Here is a 25,254-nt window from a genome sequence, read left to right on the forward strand (position 1 = left end):
ATTCAGAGCTACTAAATGAAGCTATTAGAGTTTCATACTTCTTCGATATTTAAGGTTTCGAATTTCCAAACTTGTCCGCTTTCGAATCGTCAAATTTCCAAAATTTCGATTCTCGACTTTCAAAATCTCCATACGCTGAAACCTCCAAATATACAAACTTCTCGAATTAAATCAATAACGTCGGACCTCCGTGTTCAATTTCAACGAACGAGTGTTCGAAAGCTCGGAAACTATTTCGTTTGCGCGCTAGTTGGTCCGCTTCGGTGCGACTAATTCCATTTAAGGCGGACTTTCTTCCTGCTTCGTTAAAAAACGAATAAAGAAAAATCGCTTTAGCCCGGTCTTAAGAGCGAATAAGCGAAGGAACTTCGATAATTTCCTCTATCGGTGTTCACGATGCACGGAGCAAAGGTTTCCGCCCGATAAATCTTCCACTTCTTCGATATCAATTCAAACGAATCGCCCGGCAAGATGGTGCAACTTTTCGACGGTTGATTAAAATGTACATACACACAGGAAGACGTAGCGCCAGGAATAATCGTGTTTCGACCTAACGACTATTATCTTTGACAGGCAGGCTTTCTTTTTCAACGACGAGAAATTACGTCGCGGTCGATGGGCCGAGCCTAACCGGAAGTTGCTTCTAACGCGCTACCACGGCACAAAGGGCGTCGCTTAAAAATTCAATGCATTTCAAATTGCTCAGGAATCGTCCCGTGTTCCCCGCGGGACGGTTCGTGGCTTAATTTTCGCCGGCGCTGCTATTTTTTCAAGCTTTCAGCGTTCGCCGGAATATCGTTTTCCTTCGTCATCGAAAATTTAAACGTTCGTTTTCGGCGAATCTCGAAAGAATATACCAGGTGGAACGATCGTCGTCGTTTTCATCGTTACGATCGTTCATTCGTTTATACGTAATTTCGTTAAGAAGACTTCGCGACAATGACGTCTTTCAATCTTCCTGTACTCCACTGTACTTTACGTAGTACCATCGTCGATTTTGCTGATCGACTTCGATCGATACTTTCCCTTTCTATGTTCTTTTTGCTTTTTAAACTTTTCTTCCTTTTTTTTTTTTTTTGTAATTTTTTATCGTTTACAAAGTTTCTTGAACGTTGACGCAAATTTGCTTCACTCGTTGATAAGTTGGAAATTTTATGAATTTTTCGATCCATACCGAGGGCAGAAAATAAAATTTTACTTCTTGTAAATTGTCTATCGATTTTAATCTCCGCATGCCATAAACTTTAAATTGCGAAATTACGTGATTTAAGAATAAAATCGCTATATTCGCGATAGGGAATGACGGATTGAAGCGGTAATAAAGGAACACACGTGAATCAACGACCGAAATGCACCGATAACGAGGATCCTTCTGTGTCGGACGGGTAATAAGCCAGTATTAGGTGTCGGTTAGCTACAATTACGAACGTTAGTGACTGTTTATCGTTATGCAACCACCGTGTCGACGCAGCAGGTAGACATTAAATTTATTAACAACCGTTGTTCCTTTCGATGCGTGGTCATTGCGTGAACAATGCGGTCTTCGATTAGGTACATAGGGTTTCGCGTTATATGTAGTACCGCGTACTGTGCTGTATTTATACAAACTCAACCATAGCGCAAACAACGTACTATTCAAATCGATCTATTGTCCGATATTCTTTCGACCAGAGCCAATTCGCTCTCTATCTTTATTTTACGATCAACGAAAATCGTATCAAAATTCAAGCTGCATAATCACGTTCGAAGATGACTCTCGCAATACTAGACGACCGATTATCGATCGAAGATGGTAGTGGTTCAAGGTAAAGACGACCATAACGACGAAGCAAGGTCCAGATATCCGAAAACAGACATGGTCGCTTATTTTGGTTGATCAGAAGCCGCAGAGATCGAGAACGTCCATGGGAACGGCCGATTAATAAATCACCGGGTTCCCGTGGAAAGTTCGACCGCGGATTTATTTTAGACGCGTTGCAGCGCAGCGGATTTAGGACAACGTGTCATCGTCCTCGACGTTTGCACGATTGCCGCGCGTATTGCATACATATGCACCTGTGACGGCCCACTTTCACGGTGTCCTCGGCATACAGGCGAAATCAATCGCACATGAAAAGAAAACATAACGCTGCACGTCCTTAGAATAGCGCGATGATCCGCGCGGTTTCGCAAACCAATCGACTTCGCTGTGATTTCCGAGCACCGACCTTCGCGGTGCAACGAGGTTGTTAAATTGCTCGAAGCTTGCGTGCTTGATCGCCCGAGCGACACAGCTAATTAAATAGAAGTTTCAAGAAATAAGTATTGGAAAAAATGTGTACATAAAAATCCGCCATCTACTTAAAAAACGTTTTTTAACAACGAGTCCCAAAACTCCGTCACGATGAAATATATTACACGAAAATATCTATCAGTCTAAGAATGTAATTAGTACAGAAAGGCAGTCCACGGTCGAATAGTAGACGGAAACAATTTTGGAGGATGAGTCACTAATGACCACTGACTGACCAAGGAATAGGCGTCGTCCACGACAGGTAATCCACCAACAAGATAGTTGATAGGTAGTTTAGAGAGATTCGAATATTTCGACGCTTATGGAAATCACAGACGCGTAAGATTAACTGGGATCGCTGGTAAAAATGCTCGTATGTATCTATTTTAGTTGCTTCCTCGTATATTCTCGATTATACGATGGAATAACACCTGCTTGTCGACAAGTTCTCCAGTAGCATTTTCACACACAAGTCGACCATTGTTTAATAGATTATATAAGTGTGTGTAGTATTTAGAATCTTTATTCTCTTCCAGAACTTGCCTCGCGTGCATAATGTAATCAGTAGCGATAATTTGCCAATAATTTAAGGTAATTTGCGGAAGATCCGTTAATTTAAATCAAGTATTTATCGAAGTAGATTTCTGATAATATTTCCGGAGTGTAGTATTTATAACAGTGACTTACATAAGTTAAAAATGTCGAAAAACTGATCGCTGTATTAAAAGTATGGGATACTTTTAGGTTTAACAAATAAATGACTCTATAGATGAATTTTGTACGTTTACTTTCATCGTGTTAAATAACAAAATAAAATTCATCTTGAAGAACGTTGTTGGGTAGCTACCTACGTATGTTACATAATAGAACGAACAAATGTTTGAGTATAAATTAGTTTCTCTGTTACTATTGGAATAAAATTTCATCCAGTTTGATATTGAAATGACGTTGGAATGTATTCACGATGTTAAGAGTACGTGAAACTTTTAATTAGAACTAGCTGAAGTTGCCGACTTTCCGTCGAGCCAACCGTTCTCTTATTTTTTTTTTTTTTTTTCGCTATTCCCTAACAAAAATATTTAAACGGAGTAAATCAACCTTACCCAGTTTCTAGAAACCGATGATTGTGAATTTAATAATTAAATGGAACGTGTACTATTATAAATAAAAAATTGTTAATCTATTTAACGATCATTAAACAGCTGTTAATTATAGTAATCAAGTTCCAACTCATAAGTATTCAACCATATAAATTCGTATCTTTCGGAACGTCGATCGTTTCATCAAAGAATAAAAATATTCAGCCAAACGACCGTGTAATTGCTCTGCACGTCGTGTTCCGACTTAACCAATTAAAAACACATTGCCAATTGCACAAGTTGCACTTGATTAATCATTCTTGACGAGATTTCTAAAGAACTACACGCTACGAGTACGGCCAAAACGATTTCTAAATCTTCCAACGATAATCCACGATTTATATCGTTGAATCGTATCAGGCTGTTCGGAAAATTCGTAGCGAAAATTAAGAAAGCTTCAACTACGATTAGACTTTCCCGATATTCGCTCGAAAAATTTCTCCTTTGTGTTCTAAAAACTCTTCCCGATAAAGAGTTCCTTCGCACATTTTTTACAGCTTTTTGGAATACTTAATCATTCGCCTATATATTTTTGATAAGTTTTTTAAAGATCGAAATAAATGCTACGAATGAGAGATGGACAGAGTTGAACATATCAACCAAGATACAACGTTTCTTGCTCGTTTTTCGTAGATACGAGATTTAATAAAAATAGCGAAAATTATTTTACTGACGAATATCCGATATTTCTCCTTAATCAACGTCTTATTAAATGATAGAGATTCCGTTATAAATTTACTATAATTAATTTTAGAATTACTTAATATTGATTTAGTTACTGAACTCTTTGTATCTCTACCGCATTTAAATCGAGCAGCTTTTCGCGCGCCGCCACATCTTGGCTATATCGATTCGTCCCGTGGATAGGCGTCATTAAAATTTCACCATTTCCGAATTGCGTTCCGGACGCTCGTCCAAATGGTTTCAGCGTCGTCGTAAATAGCAACAGTTGGGAAATTAACATCTGCGGGCCGAAGCGAATTCGCGCGCGCACGCGTGATAGTCGATCTTGAAAAGCGTACTCTCCAACGGACTGTTGTGTAGGATTATAAATCGTTAGGAAACGAAATACGTCGATAACGATGATGCTTTTGATAATAATGGTCTTTTCCCAGAGATTTTCGATGTTATATGTTCGGTCATATTATTTATCTGTTTACTTCCCTTTCTCTTCTCTATACTACGTGGAATATATTTGGCTCGGTCGGAAAATTCTATCGTTAGATTTTATTCGGTTGTTTAAGATATGGCTTGGAATACGCAGTTACATCTTACATATCTAGAATCATGTATTTTAATTAAATATATAATTCAACTACCAAAATAGTAGCAAAATACCGGAAAATAATTATTTCATAAATTGTACAAGTAAAAAGAGCATTGGATGCATTAGCAATATTCGCGATGGAGCAGATAAAGAAAATGACTTTAAATCTATCTACTGATTATAAGTAACAAAATTTTAATCAAAAACATCATTATGAACTCTCAACTATATATATTAACGAGGACACGTATAAAATATAAATCGAATTCTTGGCTGTTTGAACTACGCTGCAGAATTTCCTCTTGAACTTGAAGTTTTCAACCGTGATATAAAAAGCTCCTATTAAATCTAGGAACCGGGTTCCTCTACCGTATTTAAGAGATTCCTGCTACAGGAGGAACACAAGACGCGAATATACACGGTGCACCGCTCAAGAAACGAGAAAATAAAGCTACTTAAATTTCATTCGACTGATACACGACAAACAATTCCCGTTCATATCGTTTCGTTAACATGCAGACATCGTGTTGCGATTCCGTATCAACCTTTCCTACCGGAAGCGAGTCTTGGCTTAACGAGATATCTGCATGGAGAACTCGTTCTCGGTACTCGAACTTCGATCTTCGCTTCCAAGCGATCGTACAAATTATCGCGATTTATCTAACCGATATCTCTCGATATCGTCAAAGGGATTATTAAATTACGAACTTCTTTTTACCTTAGACATTATTACAGATTATCGTGGAAATATCAATTAAAAGATATCAGACTCGGAAAATGCGTAGAGTACAAAGTTGAATTTTTATTAAAATTATATCGACAAAATATTTCCCGTAAAGATCGAAGTTTCGCTCTTTCGAACTATTATTACTATTACACTCGTAATATTAAAGGCGTAATTTTAAAAAACTGATCGATCACTGTAAACGAATATCGCATTGCAATAAATTTACTGACGCGAGAATCAAGCGATAAATCAACGGTGTATTAAGAGCGAATAGAGTAGAGGTTGAAGAGGTATCGCGAGAGCATCGTTTATCGTTGGAGGATCGTCGGAAAATTTCCATTTCGTTCCAGCTCTCGGCTACTTCCGGCCGACAGATCGCCGCAAAGCAACGAGAGAATCGTTCGCGATCCGTTGGCGAAAACAAATGCAAATTCACTGTCCGCGTGGTGGACACGGCGCGTAGTTATTATAGCAATTAATTAAAATTCCTGTCATTATACGTTCTGGCGCAGTCCTGAAACCATGCGTGAACCGCGACGCTCGGTCACTCTGCATGCACCCTCGGTAAGACCCTCTGTTCGTGTTTCTGATGACATACTATTGCGATTCGAAATTACCGTGCATACACGTACGGTAATACCGAGCATGCTTTCGAGACACGCTTTGGAAACAGGCTTTTTGAAACGAAAAACGAAACCATTGTCTCTGGTAACACAGCAGATAGCGTTTATGAACTGTTTTAGCGAACACGTTAAGCGTCATATATATAATTTATGTACCTTACTCCTCGATCTTTGTTATTTTTATATAATTTTTGATTACCGGACAACGAGGAAAGCAATATACATATAATTTGAGACCTGTTTACGTTTTCATTTATTATTTTTCTTTTAATAAAAAATAATTTGATAGATTACCGATCCTACTTTTATTACATTTCGAGGTATTTAGAAGGAGAAACGAACGTGATCGATAACGGAATGAAATCTGTAATTCTCGAAACGGTATTAATCTGGTTCTTGAAACGTCGTGGATCGCGGAACGGAACCGTTATCTCTGATCGAAATGGATCGTAGTTGTGGTTAACAGAGAATCGAAGAGAGTAGGAGCCGTCGAATATTTCATAGCTCGCGACACGGTCGCGTATCGAGAGTCGCAGTGAATGCGGATCAGTTTTCCAGAGCGTGATTATTCGACCCATTTTGCTTGTAATTCTATCGAGTATAAAGACTGCTTCTATTTGAGATTTAAAGAAACGTAAATCAAGAGCCGCGGTGAATGCGAATCAGTTTTCTAGGGTATGATTATCCGACCTGTTTTTGCATCGTAATTCCGTGAAGCGCCAGGATCTCCTTGCAATCCAATTTTTTATATCGACCAATGAAATACATATTAATATCGATCGACCGAAAAGATCTTAAATCTTTTGAAACTATTAACTCGCATAGGTTTGGCACGAAATATTACAAGTCGCGAGATAATTATATTGTACGTAACGGAGCGCTGAATCGCCTCGATCTCTCTACAAGTAATGCTACTTTTATTAAAAGAATGTCTGGCACGAAAGTTGTATAATTTCGAATATTTCCTTGGAAGCTACTATCCGAGGGTGAAAAAATTAATGAGCGTACGTATCGAATCGAATTAGAAGTAAAAGAGATATAACAATTACGAAGTTTCTCGTTACATACGGTTCTATCATTCCCGCGACTCTTCAAGAGTAAATGTAATATAAATTTCAAGGAAGTTTTTACCGCTGGTATCCTCGGTGAAAATTACTTTGGAATTCTGTCATGTTAATTCAAACGCCGTGGGATTTGATGAATCCCAAGTAAAATTATTCAAATTCGGACACGGCGAACCAAAGTAGCATAGCGCATTTCGTAGAATAAAAGTCACGATTCAGATATTATATTCGCTCTAAGATTCTATGGTAACTGTCTGTAATAAACTTCACTCTGGCCAACCTTATAATTACCTTAATTCGAATCGAATCGACTTACGAGTTTATAGCAGCGCGCGAATATTAGATTTTTTCTCTCGATCTCCAAGCACCTCTTTGACGGCCACTATCTTCAAACGAAAGAAAGTAGAAAAGTGCAAAAGCGCGAGATTAAGATTATACGTTTATGATTTTACGGCACGTACAGTGTCTCGCAAGAGTATTCGTCGTACACTTATCGTAAGAAACTTTTACGTGTGCGTGTTATTTAAAACATCTTCAAATTTCAAAGACAAATTTCATGACTATCGTAAGGCGGGACTGTCCTAATTATATTAACAACATTTTATTGCAACCTGAAGATATAAATACAAGTTACAAGATATTTATTGCGAACAAAATTATTGCGAACTAAGGGGGTGATCCCGCTGAACATTGAGAATTATTAATATCGTGAACGACCAGATATTTAAATACTCTTGTGATCTCTGCAAAACACACACTTGCGATAAACATCTTGAAACTTCTGTATTTTCAAAATTGTCCAAAACGTGACGAATACGATGTTTAACGAATACGATTTTTAGAATATAATACTGATACGAGTTGGATGTTATTACAATGCCACTGAAATATCGAAATGTTTCATACAGCACACGTAATATGTTCGTCAAAATTATCGACGAGTATAGCAATACTTTGGCGAGCTACTCTAACTTAAAATATTCCAGACAAATTTAAAATATTCCAATTCACGTGGAAAACTGATGCATCTGAGGGTTAATATCATGAATACGAAAACCGTATTTCGCTCGACACGATTCAAGAATAACGGAGCCAGTGGATCAAACGATGCTGGAAGACCAAAAGCTTCGTGTGCCACGGATTCCATGAATGTCTCGTGGCTGCGTTGCGTTATGTAACGTAACTACGTGGTGTAACGGGGTGGTTGGCGGTGTGGGCTTTTACATTGTCCGTTTCTGTGCCACGCACCACCTATCCCCTTCACCCTCCTGTGGTGCTTTCGTCGCTTGGGGACAAAAAAAATCGATAGCCTCTCTCCCCACAATTCTTTCTCTCCCTCTGGCTATCTCTGTCTGCACTTCTGTCTTCCTTTTTCCCACCATATATAGCATATATGCCATCATCCCCTAGCATTTGTGTCTCCGGGTTGTGCGCGCCCCGTGTGTGCCCGGGTACACGCGGTACACCGTGTGTACCGAGTTCTTTGGCTGTTCCTGGCGTGTGGCAAAAAGGTGTACAAGCGAATAACAAAGCCCTCGGTTTTTTTACGTTTATGCACATTTCCGCCCCTCCGCCCTTCCGTCAGCCCTGCCACCACGGTGACGAAACACGCGTCGCCTCAAGAGCTTCGAACTCGTCCGAATGGTCCAACTCTCTGTGTCTTGTGGAAAAATCAATTCGTCGATTTGACAAGATTTTTGGACTACGATCGATGGATAAATCGTAGGATGTTTTACGCAGTTTATTTATAGAAGAGATCGTCGACGAGTCTTTTACTCGGTTGTAACATAAATAAGTTCGGTCAAATAAAGAAAAATATGTATTGAGTTTAACCGAACTTACTTACGTTACAACCCAATGTATCCATCTCGCTGGTTTACAGTTGAGATTTAACTGTTAGACCTGTGATTTTCAATCGATGCGGTGTGCCGCAACAGCTTCTAACGCTACAATTACCGGTCTTTGCCACCGTACCTAAATGTTCTACACGTATAAATCAGTGTAATTGAACAGATATTAGTTAAAACAAATAGATCGATATAATCGAGTCTTTGTCTAGCTAAAAACCAATATTCATTTTCATGAAAATACCTGCGTACTTTTAGTAATTATAGAAAAAGAAAATTTGTAATCCGTCATTTTGACAAGTTTGATAGGGTCCTAGCGTTAAAACGTGCGATACCCGATTACATAGTCAGCAGCACTAATCTCATTTACCTCGAATTATCAAATAAAAGTAACAGCAGCCGTCCGGTGTGAACGTCTTGTCTTGAACCAAATATAATATACCTTTTGCGCCCCAGAATATTAGTAATTACCTCGTTTATGCGTGCCATGAAGCGAAACAGATTGAAAATCGCTGCCGTAGACTACGGAGATTGAGTCAATTCTAACAATTTGTTCAACCGCTATGATGCTCTTACCTAACCACCCTCGTCAATGAGAGAGTGACAAATCAAAAGTTCCACTGACTCTTCGAGCTGACGATCTAGCGAACTGTTTCGCTTTCATACATTCCGCAGGAGAGGCGCAAGAACGAGGAGCAAGAGCAAGAGAACGGGTCCGCGACTTATAAATCACGTCGACAATCGGGGTTAGTGCAAGCAGCACCCTTGGAAACCTGTTCCACTAAGCGTCTCGTCGGCCATTGTTCCGCTCCATTTCGAACTTTCCTGACCCGCTGTATATAAAAGGGTCGCATCTAATCGCACGTATCACGCATGTTAATTAACAGACCCAGCCCTTTGTACGTCGCGAACAACGACGCGAGATAACAGTAAATTGCTTTCAATTTAACACACGACCAGGGACGATCATTTGTCGTGGGATCGCCAACTGTTCACCCTCCTCTCATCACCGTCCTCCGATAATTCTTTTCTTTTTTTTTCTCCTGACGTCACGATGAACAAAGATATTGTTATATTAATTCCCGTAATTCCCTTTCGGGGATTAGAATCGACGATACGAAATTTAAATAAATTATCTCTTACGATCTTCGAATGCAGACTGTACGAAGACTAATGGATTAATCTTAAATCAGTGACTACTTCCTTTTAATTTGGTATTAACACTATGGATGGAATTTTATGCCATTGTTTCGATACTTGAAAATTACGTATAAAATTAACTAGAGTCGTTGTCGCAAGAATTGACGATTTAGAGATCAACGAACATGGCATATAAGATGCTTTAAAAATTGAAATCTCTTTGAACCGGACCTATCGAATTAGACGAAGAGATTGCATTAAATAGGACGTAAAAGACCTACTTTTTTTCGTTTCTTCTTGGTGAATAGTGGCGAGTTTGCCCAGTCTTGGTAGGCTATGCTCTCTCATTATACGAGCAAAACAAAACGAGAGGTTGGAATAGGATTAAGTTAATGAGATAAATGAAGTACTCACCTATTTTTCTCGAGCTCGTTATGAGTTGTCCTGCAACGGAAAAGAACGTTCTTGTTAGACTTCAAAGCGGTGAAATCGTTTGCTTTGCGATAGTAAGAAAAAAAAAAAGAAAGAAGGAAGGGAAAACGTCGGCGTTTCAAGTACCAACAAAATTTTACATTTTCCACGAGGTAAACGTTCCATTATGCGTGGACATTACATTTTCTAGTAAGCTAAACATAATATGGATATTTTCAGAGCAATTTCATTCTGTCGAATATTAACAATTTATATGACCAAATAACTAAATACGTAGTAAAGCAAGGAAAAGAGAGAAAGACGACTGCTTCGTGAATATAACAATTAATACGATAGTGTAAGCGATATTTATACGATAATGATTTGATTCTTGAAAGAAATTAATGTAAATAAAATTCTACAAAAAGAAGACGAAAGGAATATAATTTCTATATTTTCAATAACATTAAAATTTCAAGGATTTGATGTTTGAAAATTTGAAAATTCGCATATGTTTAAAATTCAAGGTTCAGCGTTCTAATAGCTCAAATCTTATTATATGTTATTATTTCGATTGTGTTTTTGATCGACGAGCACTCTTCAAACGAGTTGAATGGCCTAATCGCGCGATCATTTAAGATTCAAACGTAGGATGAAACCGCTTTAAAACACGTTCTGTATCAACGCCATTCGGAACAAATGTAGCGGCCTCCAACGTACTGATAAGATATATTTTCAGCGATGTTGTGTTACGATTTTGCCCGATTAACCTTGCATGATAAATCGTTGAACTCATTCTTGGAAAAAAACAAACGATATTTTGTATACCACTTGAAATACTGTGGACTATATTGAACAATAAATTTCTGCACGCTTACAGGTTTTCAGAATTTACAAAATTTTCTAAAATTATCAGACCTACTTTCAAACTCGTAAAAATTTCTTAACAATCAAGTGGTCACTAGACTGTGAATACTCGTGCAAATTCGTATCTTCACGAATTTAAGCAAATGGATAGAAAATTGCTCTAAATTATTAAACATTGTAACGAGCGCTATACTTTGCATTTTCGCACGTTTATATTTGCCATAAATACATAAAAATCCGCAGTCTAGTAATCACGGAATGAAGACTACCATTATTCCGTACAACGAAATCAGATCGCTTCCTCCCGAGAGGGAAAACAAGAAAAAGAGCAGAGAGTAAAAATAAAAAAGAAACATCAGATACATCAAGCTGGACTGAGAAACGAGTAAAAACTGAAAAGCTACGTCGTTGACGTGTTCGCGAGGATACCAACCTGCTGCCTTGGGATTTTTTCGTCTTTGGCCTTTTTGTGACCGTCCGCATATCATCGGGCATCGGCATCGTCGAAGCGTAGCCATGTTCAGCTTCTGCAATGACAAACCAATCGGTCGGTGAGTTCTGCCGATCCGTTCGCATCGCGCGAATTCCAAAAGATACCGCGCGGCCATAGGAAAAAAGCGCGCGCTCGCTCGCAGCAAACACGACTCGTTAAAGCGCACGGACACACGGCCGTGCCGGAATAAAGTCACGTTCCCTCTTTCCAACATAACTTACTGCGGCATTAAAGCTTCACCTGGACACGGAGCGATTCTTGCTCCACCTATAAAGCGAGAGAAAGAGAGAGAGTGAAACCGGACTGGAGACGCGGAGCGTTCGAAAAGCGCGGAATTTATGTTACGATTTCAGTTAACGCACACCGCGTGTTCCAGGGAACCAGTCTCGCCGAACGTCGCACGCCGTTGACCTCGAATAAATTCGAAAATGTAACAATGCGAGAACGAGAGCGATCGTCGAACCGGCCACCAGCCGATTTACGAGCTATCGCTGGTTACCATTCGCCTCGATGGAGACTTAGAGCAAAGGAATCGGCCGATGGAGATTGTTTATAGGTGAAGAGGTGAAGGATCTTGGGCATTAAAAGTAGTATCGTAAATGGGAATTTTTCATGCTTTTTCGGCGCTATAGGCAATGTGAGAAAGAGAGAGAAAGAGAGAGAGAGAGAGAGGTGTGAGATATCGGAGTGTTTTAAAAATTATTTCTACCGCTGTGTAAACTAATCACAAAGATTTCTGGTCTTGGGGATTGGGAAATCCTGGTGCGAGTGACAATTTTTTATATGTGTTTTCCTGGCGTTTTAAAAGATAAGAGAATTGCTGATTGTTTGAGATAAACGTGTGAAATATTGCAATGTCTTAAAAATTATTCCGATCGTTTCAAATAACGGAGAATGCAAAGTTCGATAATTATTTTTTATATTCGATAATTAACTTACGATGGATGCATCTCGCACCCAGCAAAATAGAAAGTTTCTATTTTATCTTGTTTTTTTGAGACTTTTAGAAGAAAGAAGTGATGTGACGTACGAAAAGGAACGAAATGTTTGGTCCAGAAATTCGTTGAAAAAGGATAAGCACGTAGGAAACACACTTAAAAAGAAACTACGTATAAACTCTATAAAAATAAATTTCTAAAATCCTTCGAGAACCACTCTACAACCTATAGAGCCAAGAAGAACGAAGGCCCACTTTTTAAAGCACTTTACGATACACCATTCATAAATCTAAGAAACTTTCTCAAAAATCAGTATTTTTTCAGTAACTTAAAGTATTCTCAACATGTAGGAGGAATGTAAAAAGCTGTCTGTTGAGAAAAGTGAAATCAACGCCAGAACACTCGGACAAAGCGTACACGACACTTCACATGCCCGGTGGTTCTTTAACATTCCTCTCTAGAAAATTTGTTCGTCGCGCGACAAAACAACGTTTCAAAAATAGCCAGCACTGTAATTTATCACGAAAATTGCGCTCAGGATGGCGGGAGCTAAGCACAAACAGGTCTCATCGGGTCGAGAAATTGATATTATGTAAGGGGACAGTCAGACAGCAAGAGGACAGCGAGGTAAGGACACGATGTGCAAAAACTCGACGAAACGACTGTAACGACTAGCGATGGGATCAAGTTCGATATTTACTCGCGGATTCAAGCCAATTCTAATAGAAAAGTTTCATTTGGTGACATTCGATTGGTACTCGTATCTTTCATGATTCTATATTTATAAAGTATTGGCATAATACAAGTTTGTTTCGAATTCCATAACAAACACATGTGGAATTTAAGTGTTACTCAAGATCGAATTAGAATAGAATGGAGTTAGATAGTTGAATACATAAAATTTCGTAAAATTCAACATTGTAAATAAAGATTTGACATATTTTTACAGGAGACAAAGCTTCTAATGTCTTGTAATTTGGAAGTTACGTATTTGGAAGTTACCAATCTATGTTTCGTGAATGTTATTTCATTTGTTTATCGATATTATAATAATTACGATGGTCGTCTTTCGCAAGCAGATAAGTCACAAGAAATTAAAATTCTACTCGGAGGTGTCATTTCTCGATATTCGAGCCCGTCCGAGTCTGAATCTACTTAAAAGTCTGTTTGACTCCTTCAAAGTTAGATTCTTACAATATGCTTGATCCCATCGCTAGAGATGTGTAGTCACCATAACGACTGGTGTAAATTATAAAGGCCTCCTCTTGCCGTGTCTCTGGGTCCGATCCTCATCATCATCATCGTACAACAGCCTTAATGGCAGCCTGGTGAAAAAGAACGCGCGCTCGCGCGGCTACACCCGCGACACATCGACCATCTGTCCTCGTGAAAGAAGAAAAGCGTCTCGTTCGCATGCCATGACCATAAGGCTGGCTCATGCAAAAGAGAAATTCGCCTGCTGAATAGCATGTTACGCGCGTTCATAGAGAGAAAGAGAGAGAGAGAGAGAGAGAAAGGGACCTTATGAAACGAGTTTGCCAATTCATAGAGAGAGGGTTGAACAGCCACTCGTTTCCAAAAATTCGAACAAAACTACAATCCTGGTATTTTGCGTGGGAACCTTTGAACAAAGCTTCTCGGAAAGAATGGCAGGAGATTTTGTTTTTTATTTTCTTTTTTTTTTTTATTTTTCCTTTTCTTTTCCCTTTGGGTTTTGTTTGCTGTTTTGGCTTAGCATGCTTGTTGAAAGCTGTCCATGGAGCTGTTCAAGTTGCCATTGAATTTGATTTATTATATTTTTTATTGATCGTAATAGAAATTTCTTGCAGATATTACAATCCGTATATTCAAAAACGACTACATTCGTTCGATATACAATATATTCGTCATCTCTACAAAATATAATGCGTTTGTAGTAAATGCCTTTTGAATTTGTTTCAAATTTTACCAACATTACCATGATAATAAAGTTTCTAACGAAGACTAATGAAGTTTCAAAAAGTTTCGTATAACACGCATAATAACTCATAAGAGGTTTTTAAGGTGAGTGTTCAAAAACTTTCGTGAGTCACCGTACACCTTTACTTGCATCGATCTATGTACATTTTCAAGGTAACTTTTACAGACGTAAATTCCACCTCCCCTTACTCCACACCGCATACATGTCCGTTGTAGTATATTAGTAGTATAGTACCTTGTACCCAAAGCGATCCTTCACCCAGTGAATCCAAAACCCGCGAAATTCGCCCGTTTTACCACGACTAAACATGGAAGGGAAGAAGCAAAACTCAGCGAGTCGAGGGAATTCTATAGTTCTCTGGTATTTCGACCAAGCTCGATCCCTGGCGATACAAGAGTCGACATCGAGCAATGAATTAACAAAACGTCTCTCTGTCCCTTTGGTGCGCGTGTTAACGGCATGGAAACGCGGGAGTAAAAGTGCACGACCGAATATCCTGGATGCTGTGGCGTGTGTACATCGCGCATCGTTAGCGGTCACGAACATTTCACACGGCCGCTCGTCCCTTTATTAAACCACGTTTCAACCACGGAATCGGCCAAGAAATACTATGTATAGCCCCGCTCAAACATTCTAAGATACAAAATGTGCGATTAATCAAATTTTAGTTTGGTAGTATCGTAAAAATTGCGAGATCAAGAAATAGCAAGAATTATCGCATTAAACGATATCAATGTCGAATCTTTGAAATCATACGAAAGTACTATTAATTAATACGAAATTTATTGGTACGTAAATGCTACAATAAATAGAATGGTGTGCAAAAATCTTTTCTAAAAAGGACTGTGACAAATAATTGTCGAAACTCGACGCAAAATATTCGACTATTATTATAAATATTCGACTTTCCCGGTCCTATTATTTATTAAATGTTATTCCTTCCAAGTGATTGATGTTGTTTCAATCTTCCATAAATGAAACCCACGTGTTATTCGCAAGAGCTGGGTACGTTTAAGAAATGTTCTTTCATATCTTCGAATGGTAATGTAATTTTTACCAGAGTCGGAGCTAACGTAACAATTGTCCCCAGACTATAGATAGAATGGGGCTGTGCATACGAGGAAGAGAAAAAAGCCATCGGCGATGCGACGTTGAAATAAAAATTTACACTCTGCTACGCTCCTCTCGGTCTTTATCTTATTCGTTCGTTAACCCGTTCTTCTCTCTTTTGCTACTCCTTTCTCTCAACTCTCCACTCCCTTCCACCCCTCCTACCTCTATCCTCTCACAATCCAATCCTTTTATTTCTCCTCATCTTTCTCGCGACGTCTACTTCCTCCATCTTTATCTGTAATATCTCGTCTCCTTTCTTCTCCTTTTTATAGAAACGACAGAAGAATCGGAACCACGTCGCTGGAATCGTCAACGGAGCGATTCAGCGCAAACTGTACTCCGCGGACGAGAGCGGAATTCCTCTCTCGAATCTGCAACAATTTAATTTACCATTCGTTCGTTTGACGCAGGGCGTAACTCTGCCAGCGGAATACATATATTAATACCGAGCGCGATATTAGTTTAACGCTCGTTGAATACGCGGAAATCACAGAAGCCGATTAACGGCAGCTCCGAGCGCAACCTCGCCGAATAGTCGAATATTTGGAATAAGCCGAGGTCTCGAAAGAATGGACTGGTCCACGCGGCTTACGCTAAACCTAGACCCGTGCGAAATTAATCGACCGCTCAAGGCAGATGGACAGCGAACCCAGTACAGGGTTTATGTAGCCTGTATTGTATGAAAATGAAGCAACTTTAAGTTTACTTCAAAAAATTCTAGTTCTTCATTTACAATTTACACGAATATTATGCTTTAGGTGAAGTTTCGATTTGCAGATTGAAGGTTATGATCGAACGAAGCTTTTATTGACTCTTTCTGGTATGTTTCGAATATTATAAAACTCCTTCGTTCCTGTAAAGCGCAAAATATAAAATACAGACCTGTAATACGAAAACCGTGTATTAAGAGTCTGACTTATTTAGTAAACATCGAGTAATCTTCAACGTCACGACCCGTATAGAAAGGCAGATGTCACTTATGAGGTATACGTACGTATTTCGCGGTCATGGAAGCGGCCTTGAGCGCGCAATTACTTTCGGACAAAGCGTAACGACAATAACTCTCGGTCGGTCGCATTGTACCCGAACGTTTTTCAGGGAAATCGTGCCAAATAGACCGATTAAAATAACGTAACAGCCTTATCTCGCGTACCCTCGAGCAATAATAGTTAATGCTCGATCGACGATCCGACGTGATTCCCCCTTGTTCTTCTCTCTCGCTTGACGAGAGCGCGGCCAATAAACCGAAAGCTCTTTCTGGGGCTCGACTGCTGGTGTGCTGCTGCTACTCGTGAACGGCCGTAGTGCGCACACGAAAACGTCCCTCTCTTGCTCGCGTGATGCGAGCTTAAACCACGAGAGATCGATGCACGGCAACAGGGGCAGAGAGAGAAGAGAGAAACAAAGAAGCCGTTCTTTCGGGGTGTTCGCGAACGTGTGTGAACGTGACTATACATGGCTCGTTGTGTATGTATATGTATATCTGTGTACGTCACGCGCGTTCCATACCACACGGATCTTAAAAGAAACAGGAAAGAATTACGACACCGTAAATCCCGACCAACTATTCGAAAGCGAAACGTAGCGTCGCGGAAAAATGCAAGGCGACAACCGTTTATTGTGATCTGTGTATTTTGGTTATTTACGTCACACATGGCTTTCGCCCTGGCGAAAACAGGCTTGTAACGTTGGCAGCAGTGGCTATTAGTATCGGTTACGTTTGCGAGTCACATGACCCGGAGAATTTAAAAGAAACGGATAAAAGAGAAAAAAAAGTCGAACGAAATGCTTAAGTCAAGGCTTGTTTATGAAGAAAAACGTATACCCTATGAATCATCGACAACCAGAGTACTCAACAAGATATATGTACATATTTATGCAAATGTGTCTAATAATTTCGCGTCGATAACGCGCTCTCCATTAAAGCTACATTAACTGACGAATATTTCCAGAAAAAGCAACGATGAGATATTGTTCCGATCTTGGATCTTTGGACCGATTTAATTAACTGCAAATTTAATCAATCAATGGTCGTTCTTCACGTTTTTAAAACGTACTTATATTTTGCTGATCTTAGTTTTCATGAAGAAAGAAAGGAGTGAAATATACAAATTGAACAATATCGATTTAATTAACTGCAAATTTAATTATAATCAATGCATACGTGTCACATTTCTAAAAATGAAAATAGGTAGAATATTTAATTAGAAAAATAAAATATCAACTGGAAAGGATAGATTTCATAAAATGAATAGTGGGTTAGTGAAATGCAAGAGTAAAGAGGAGGAAGGAGATATCACGGGAATTCAGCACACACGCGCGAGCAAACGTAGCATCGGATACGTCACAGCGGTATTATAAGTGGAATGATAAAATGAGATCATCGTTACCGCTTCTCCGCGCACTCTGACGCATACGCGTACACTGCGGACGCGACCTACACGACACAACGACAATCAAACATAGTGCACTGTGAAAAAAACACAAGGCACGTATATATACGTGGGTATATCTACATACAATCTATCTATAGATCTACATATCTACATATATATACATATATATTTACTGATAGTGTTTACCGCCGGTTGGCCGAAAAACGAACGTGCACCGCGACACGATTACAGCGTACGCTGCACGTTGCATCACAAGAGCGTACACCGGTGAAGGTCACGCGCTCCAAAACTCACGACTACGGAGTACGAAAACATCTAGGCTTGATATAGCTCGTCAGAGTCCGGTTCGATATCGGAAAGCTTATCTGTACCTACCTATTCATAATTTGATTAATATATTCTGTACCGCGTAAGTTATCGACGACTGATGACCCACGCTGAAACTTCCATTTCATCTCAAATATGATATTTTAACTATAGCAAGTAAGACAATTCTAAAATATTTCCTGGTCACAATTATTGAAGTATATTGGAATATTTTATATATTAGGCATATTTCCTCACGATTATGTAATTTTTGTAACAGTTACAAAACGCAATTTACACATGGCTTGGATGGCAAATCACGTAAAATTAACAGATATGGAATGTGTTAAAACTAGTTAGAAGACATTCGAAAGAGATAAACATGGACTGAAGAAAAAATTTTGTGGCCGGGGCTTCGATTCCATCGGATAATCGCGATATTGATAAAAAAAGTGCCGCGAACGAAAAAACAGAGATGAAGATAGGCGTAATAATAAAGGTCGAGTTCCGAGATCCAACGACGGTAAGTACACGCGCGTTCGTTGCCATGTGCCAATGACATGGTACACACGCACGAGACACACAGGCGCAACCACGATGAAACTCGCCGGCGCTCGGTGCTCGCGAAGAAGAAAGGAAAAGAACACAGATGCGTAGATGTACGCGTAGTCTAGGCAGCAAAGCAGTACTCACCTCTTTCTCTTCGTTCAATATACTCGGCGGCCTGTAGTAGGGCAGCAATGCTCATATTTCCCCGATTTGGCGTAATTTTGGCGACTTCGGTTCACTACCTCTTTCCCTGTAATCCCGGCACACACACCGATGATCACCGCCGCGCGCGCGACACACAACGCAATAACCGTTTAGAGACGCACACGACGAGCACCAGCCCCGTATACACCGCGCGGCCGATCTGTTGTTGTTGTTGATGTTGATGTTGGCTGGCGCTGGTGTTGTCGCTTCTCGAACTTTTCTCTCCGCCCGCCTGTTCAACCGCCGCTCCTTCTCCTCCCCCTCTTCCACGACCGCCACCTCTTCCTCCTTTTCTCGTCCGTCCGCGCGCCTCGCTGGCTGCGTTCGCTTAGGTGCACGTAACACACAAGCGCGCGCGCGTGACTACCGAGACTAGCCCGATTTCAAACGCGCACTAGATTCGCGGACGGCAAATCGATGGCCAGGCCTTTCCAACCGCGATACGCATCAAGAACTGTCTTTTTTTCCTCTCTCTACCACGGTATATATTCCGTCGACTATTTCGCGATATACGTTTCCCTTTGTAGCCTGTTTGCACCAACCGTTCGACGACTTTCAGTCTATCTGGTCCGTGTCTGTCTATCTTACTTCCAATTCCACTTGCCTTTTTATTTAAAATGCTAGTTTCCTTTTCCCTTGTTCTATACGTTTCTTTTCTCCCCCTTTTCTACTCAGTGGCGTTTCACTTTAACTCCGTACAGCTTGTATAATATTCTCCTTTTCCTATCTTTATGTTTTCTGCCTGACTTCGTCGGTTCTCTTCTTCTTTCTTCACCTTCGTTTCACAACATTCACTACGATCACACCAAATCACGTGAAAATGACAAAAAAGAAAAGAAAAGAAAAATCAACGGCCAATAGGATATACGCGAGGCAAGAGAATACGACGCACCGCTGCTCCACACTTCCATACGCGAAGTCGCGTGCGAGCGAACCGACAAATCGTGTTTTACGAATACGCGACAAAGACGGAAGAGACAGACAGAGAGCTCACGCGAGCAAGCAAGTAAGCGCGAACGGTACAATTGGAAAGAAGCACACTATAGTACAGTCACTAGGCGAGTCGAAAGGGTCGAGATTACGCGTGTCGCCGGTAATTTATCGCGGACTCGAGCGACCGATCAACCAAGCGAGCGAACCAACGAATGCGAAAGAACCTGACCTCGATCAGCGGCCGGTTCGACTTGTGCGCGCTCGACCAACTATTATTTTTGGTCAGGAAACGAGTATCGCGTACTGTGCACAGCGTGCATGTGCATGCGACCACTTTACGTGCCGGCTACTTGTTTTGTGCAGCGACCTTGAACGCGTAGATCTTACTGGGAGCCATGCACCAAGTGGCCTGGGAGCATGGATCTAGATGTTGCAATATTTCCAACGTATAACGCCAATGTACTCGTATATATATCGTGGTCACCGAAACAAAGTAAAAAACACGTTTGAGAACTTCAAAATGAAATGTAAGACCACAAAATTTTCGCAAAGAGTATATCGTTCGTTCCGGACGACGAATCTATCGCCGTTTTTCTTGATTCACGCACGTAACTCGGTCAACTTGGTCGTGAGGTCAACGATTCCCATGAAACTCACGCAATACGCAGTTTGCGGTAGCAGACGGACACACACGTACACACACGCAAACAATGTCGAGCGGTGTGCCAATAAAACCGCAATTTACTCGTCAGAGAAAACGTACGTTGTCACGCGCAAAACACAGAGGCAAATCTTCTAGAAACTCGCATGATACGCGACCGATCACGGTAATGCTCGTACTGGTTTTCCGTTCACGATGAGCACGTAGAAAGGCGCTCCCTTGATTCCGTTCTCGACTGGATTGCAAGCGACTTTTAGTACACATGCACGTTACACCGCACAAACATGCCTATGCACACGCACGTAATGCGAGTGAAAATACGTGTGTACATGTGTGATCCGTAATAAGTGTGGTTCCCATACAAGAAACAACGGCAACGCGATGGGTGCATACACACGTTCACGGTATGTGAAGAAAATGTGTGCGAATACAGAGCGCGAATAAAACCGATACGCAATATACACGGAGCCGGCCTAAGGATCACGCGAATGTATATTGCGTATCGGACGATACATTAACGGCTCGTTTCTGACAATGATCATTTCTAACGCAAATGTGCTACCTCTCCGACCTGTGTACATACAGCAAAAACGCGTGCGTACGTATGACGTTGAGGATCGAATGTATTTCGACCCTATCGTCCACCTAGTGACATTTGGCACGCCGGATACGTTCGCTCACACACGAAAGTAGGTGCAGCTGAGCGACGACGTAAAGAAAGACGGTCACTGTGTGGATCGGCACTGCCTAACACTACTTCTACTGCACAGGTTTTCGCGGGTACAGAGTGGGGGGGCTAGTCAGGACAAAGAAAAGGAGGCTCGAAACTGACCGACGACGACGAGCCCACGAGCCCCCGACGACGACGACGACTACGACAAGCCGACGACGAGCGAGCGACAGCCTGATACCTCCGCACTTCGCGAGCACTCTCACGCATTTATCGATGTCAAACGTCTCTGCACCGTAGAAGCACCAGGCGTCGTTTCTTACGGTGTCGCTGATTGGCCGAGCGGTGCGCCAGTGCACTGCCTCGGCCAATCAACGTTGACAATACGACCCTGCCGTACGAGCCGCCACCAGCACCGGTCGTGTCACGTGAATCTCATGCCCGAAAACAAAACAAACAGCTGGCTGTGTTCCTTGCCTCGCTCTCCTGCACGCTATCGTGCGTGTACTTTTCATGTACGATATTCCTCCAGTAGAGAAGACACTCCCCTTTTTCATCTAGAATGTACTAAAACTGAGAAATAATATATCAGAAAGTAATGCGTTGATCGATCACGCTGGTACCGATTACATCGGGAATTAACTTATTATAACACACGATGTATTTTTAAGTAATTCGAATCCCACTTATTTATTTCGTTATAATCTATTCAATCTTCCTGTAAGAAACAATTTTTATTCTTTATTATATAATTTAAATATAACAACTCTAAAATGTCGCTCGATACTTCCTTACATTATGAAATTTAAGATAAGTGCATTTGAAAATTCATATAATCGCGCCATCTTTTGTATTCCATTTAGCGTCACCCATACTTTTTCAAATTGGTACTTCTGAAGATCTGAGTCTCTCGAGATCTATAGCGTCCGGTATAGTATTTGAATATATATAAATTTATAGTTTGATTCAACAAAATTCGATCATTTTGTACTTTATAATAGCAATAAATATGTGTGACAGAAAGATAAAATACAGTAATTTACCGATTTCTGTGATTATCGTCAAAGGTTAGAAGAATTTCTTCGAAAAAGGTGATGATCATTTGGTAAGTTACACAAAATCAATAATTTCTATATAGATCGTATTTAATTTAAAAAATGAGGAATGACATTTGAAAGAATGCACACGTAGATGTACAGTTATATACATTATAACGATTTCTGTCGTTTCACGCATCGTTATTTACGAGTGCGAGTGTTATTTTCATTTGTTGTGCTATGACAAAAAATTATACTCGTATGTAAATGTTTCATTGTGATATATTTAAAATTAATACAATTACGACATGACAAATCTAATTAATTCAACAATTATTAGAAAATATTTGAACTAAAAATTATAAATATAGCTTTATTGCAGTTATTTTTAGTAAATAATTGCTTAACCCAATACATTTTCAACTAATTAAAAAGTAACAATAGATTTATAAAGATTTCTTATGAAAATAATAATTTTTCAAAATTACATTATTTTTCCATACTTTTATTATAAGGCAAAAATTAAAACATATTTAAGTTGAACAACTTAGAAACTTGTGAAGTACAATTTAAAATATTACTTTGGTTAGTTGATAATTCACTTTTTATTTATTCCTTTGAAAAATACACAATTCCTTATAATTTGTACAATTTTGTAAATTGATTTCTATTATATTGAGATATATCATTTTGATTAAAAAAATTTGTATGAATAAATTACATGCGAGATACAGGAGCAATATCTAATAAAGCAAGTGCATTTTGAAGCACAATTTGCAATGCATGTAGCATATATAATCTGGCAGTCATTGTTGGAATTAAATGGTCATATGCTTCCTATAATGAAACAATAATATATAAACAATAAATAATTAATCATACAATAAGGTTTATAATTCAATCATTAACATTAGTCAGTAATAAAACTTACAGTTAAAATTCTAATTCTATGATAGTAGATGCTAAATTTTTGGCACAGTTTAGACAAAAATATACAAATAAATTGTGTATTTGTTTGGAACACAGGATCATATCTTAAACAATCCTTTATCATTTGTTGATATCCAATAACAAAATTATATATAAGTTCCCATTCTTCCTAGAAATTATAAAGTTTCTGAGTTATTGTTTGTTCTCTTTCATAAATTGGAAATGTTGATAATTCAGTATCTTTTGAATAAAATACCTCTTGATTTAGTAAAGAAAAATCTGTATCATTGACACATGGTAAATTAGGATATTCTCCTCTTAAACTTTTATCATTATACTTTTCAATGATAGCTGTTATTCTTGCTGTATTATATAATATAAAACATCCACCTAAAAACTAATAATGGTAGAAATTGTTCCTTTAAAAATTCTAAGAAATTCATGCAAAACTCAGAGATGAAAGAACCTTTTGTGTTTGTGGTACTTTTATCGGTAGCAACATTGCATCCAATAAAAACAGGACGGCTTGGTTTTACAGATAATAATTCAAATGTAACTGTTGCTTTTGCAAGATTTTCAAGGAAACATTCTTCTGTTTCTACATTGAATTCTCGTGCTTCAAAATATTTATGTTCATTTAATGCTTTTAATTCTATAATTTTATTGTTAATATATTCTTTATACGTTAGTTTTGTCTCTTTACAGTTTGTTTCTGTATTTTTTACCACACCACATATACACCTCTCATAATTTTCTCTCACATTTCCTTGTGACTTAGTGGTAAATACAAATCTGTAATCAGAGTGCTCATCTGATATTTTAGATCCATGTAGAGTCAAAATCTTTTCAGTGACATGTTGTATTAAGTGTAATCTTCTAGTTGTGAGTTCTGATTCGTTATCTTGGAGCGATATGAAACTAAAGATCTTGTTAACTGAAAAAGTTTTCCCAAAGTCATTCTTAAATGCTATAACTGCTTTGATCGAGCTCTCTATAAGAGGGGTACGTTGTAAAAATAAACAAACTCTTTCTCTCTCTAAAAGATACTTGTGTAATTTTATAGACCAATTACTACTTGATGATATTAACAACTGTAAAACCTGCAAAAATATCTTTTAGTTTTATAGCTAGGTTATGTTTCTTTCCTTGATGATATTTTTTATTATATTTTACCTGATTTGCAATGTCTGCATCAGTGTTGCTATTTATTCCACCACCTCGAACATATAGAAAATGTTGCAAAATTGTTGTACACTTTTCTTCACATTGATCTGTGTCTTTCAACAAGTTTTTCCATACTTTAAGGCTAGGTATAAAATATAATTCACCATTTATTGCTAACTTCTCATTATTTACCTTGACAACTGAGGTATTTTTGCAATTATTACCACTTAAATATGATGTTATATTATTTATAAGCAACTGTATGCAAATGGGTGATGTGTTTTCCATTTGTGACTCCATGTGTCAGTCACTCCAATATGAAGTAACTTTAACAACTTACTCTAATATGAAGCATATGATTCTGAAATTAGTTTCACTTATAAGACATGTAACATTCTTAACTTACGTTTTTTATTTCAATTATTAAAATTATTTGCAAACTATGTAGTCCTATGATATACTCAAATTTAAATATGTTTTTAAATTGATATGTGGTAATTAAAGGTTGTTGAAACTACAAATATTATAACAACTATATTAGAA

The 25,254-nt window shown here is 39.0% G+C and overlaps 2 protein-coding genes and 1 long non-coding RNA gene across 13 annotated transcripts in view; 1 reads left to right on the forward strand and 2 right to left on the reverse strand.

The window, feature by feature from the left end:
- The window catches only part of LOC100644824 (max dimerization protein 1), a 228,020-nt gene extending 206,147 nt beyond the window's left edge, over positions 1–21,873 (reverse strand). For 4 of the 11 annotated variants that reach the window (XM_048412362.1, XM_012317192.3, XM_048412364.1 and 1 more), the window contains exons 1-4: positions 21,473–21,856; positions 19,257–20,110; positions 11,791–11,884; positions 10,494–10,523 (exon numbers count right to left, since the gene is read on the reverse strand). In XM_048412362.1, the coding sequence (XP_048268319.1) occupies positions 10,494–10,523; positions 11,791–11,884; positions 19,257–19,311 (179 nt within the window). In that variant the 5' untranslated portion in view covers positions 19,312–20,110; positions 21,473–21,856. Of the gene's footprint in view, positions 1–10,493; positions 10,524–11,790; positions 11,885–19,256; positions 20,111–20,208; positions 20,371–21,472 lie in introns of those variants that run through there. The other 7 variants (XM_012317194.3, XM_012317198.3, XM_012317196.3 and 4 more) reach the window with 7 other exon arrangements.
- On the forward strand, positions 17,890–20,152 carry LOC125386375. Its single transcript, XR_007226446.1, has 2 exons — positions 17,890–18,740; positions 18,844–20,152. It is a non-coding gene; the product is annotated as an uncharacterized LOC125386375 (long non-coding RNA).
- A 1,330-nt stretch (positions 21,874–23,203) lies between the features above and the next one.
- On the reverse strand, positions 23,204–25,065 carry LOC100644944 (DALR anticodon-binding domain-containing protein 3). The gene is made up of 5 exons (XM_012317190.3): positions 24,721–25,065; positions 24,014–24,647; positions 23,804–23,937; positions 23,549–23,716; positions 23,204–23,454 (listed from the first exon to the last, which is right to left on the reverse strand). Exons 1-5 carry the CDS (start codon positions 25,009–25,011, stop codon positions 23,335–23,337), a joined length of 1,347 nt encoding a protein of 448 aa, XP_012172580.1. The 5' UTR covers positions 25,012–25,065; the 3' UTR covers positions 23,204–23,334.
- Positions 25,066–25,254: the final 189 nt, after the last annotated feature.

Source organism: Bombus terrestris, chromosome 15 (assembly GCF_910591885.1).
Source record: "Bombus terrestris chromosome 15, iyBomTerr1.2, whole genome shotgun sequence".
Taxonomy (NCBI): Eukaryota; Metazoa; Arthropoda; class Insecta; order Hymenoptera; family Apidae; genus Bombus; species Bombus terrestris.

What these genes read in the sequence shown, in the direction of transcription:
- LOC100644944 (XM_012317190.3), bottom strand. Translation starts at nt 25,011, where the DNA reads ATGGAGTCACAAATGGAAAACACATCACCCATTTGCATACAGTTGCTT. An exon ending in AAGTACCACAAACACAAAAG is followed by an intron (nt 23,938 to 24,013) that starts GTTCTTTCATCT and finishes ATTAGTTTTTAG; the next exon opens with GTGGATGTTTTATATTATAT. An exon ending in TTTCTTTACTAAATCAAGAG is followed by an intron (nt 23,717 to 23,803) that starts GTATTTTATTCA and finishes TATAATTTCTAG; the next exon opens with GAAGAATGGGAACTTATATA.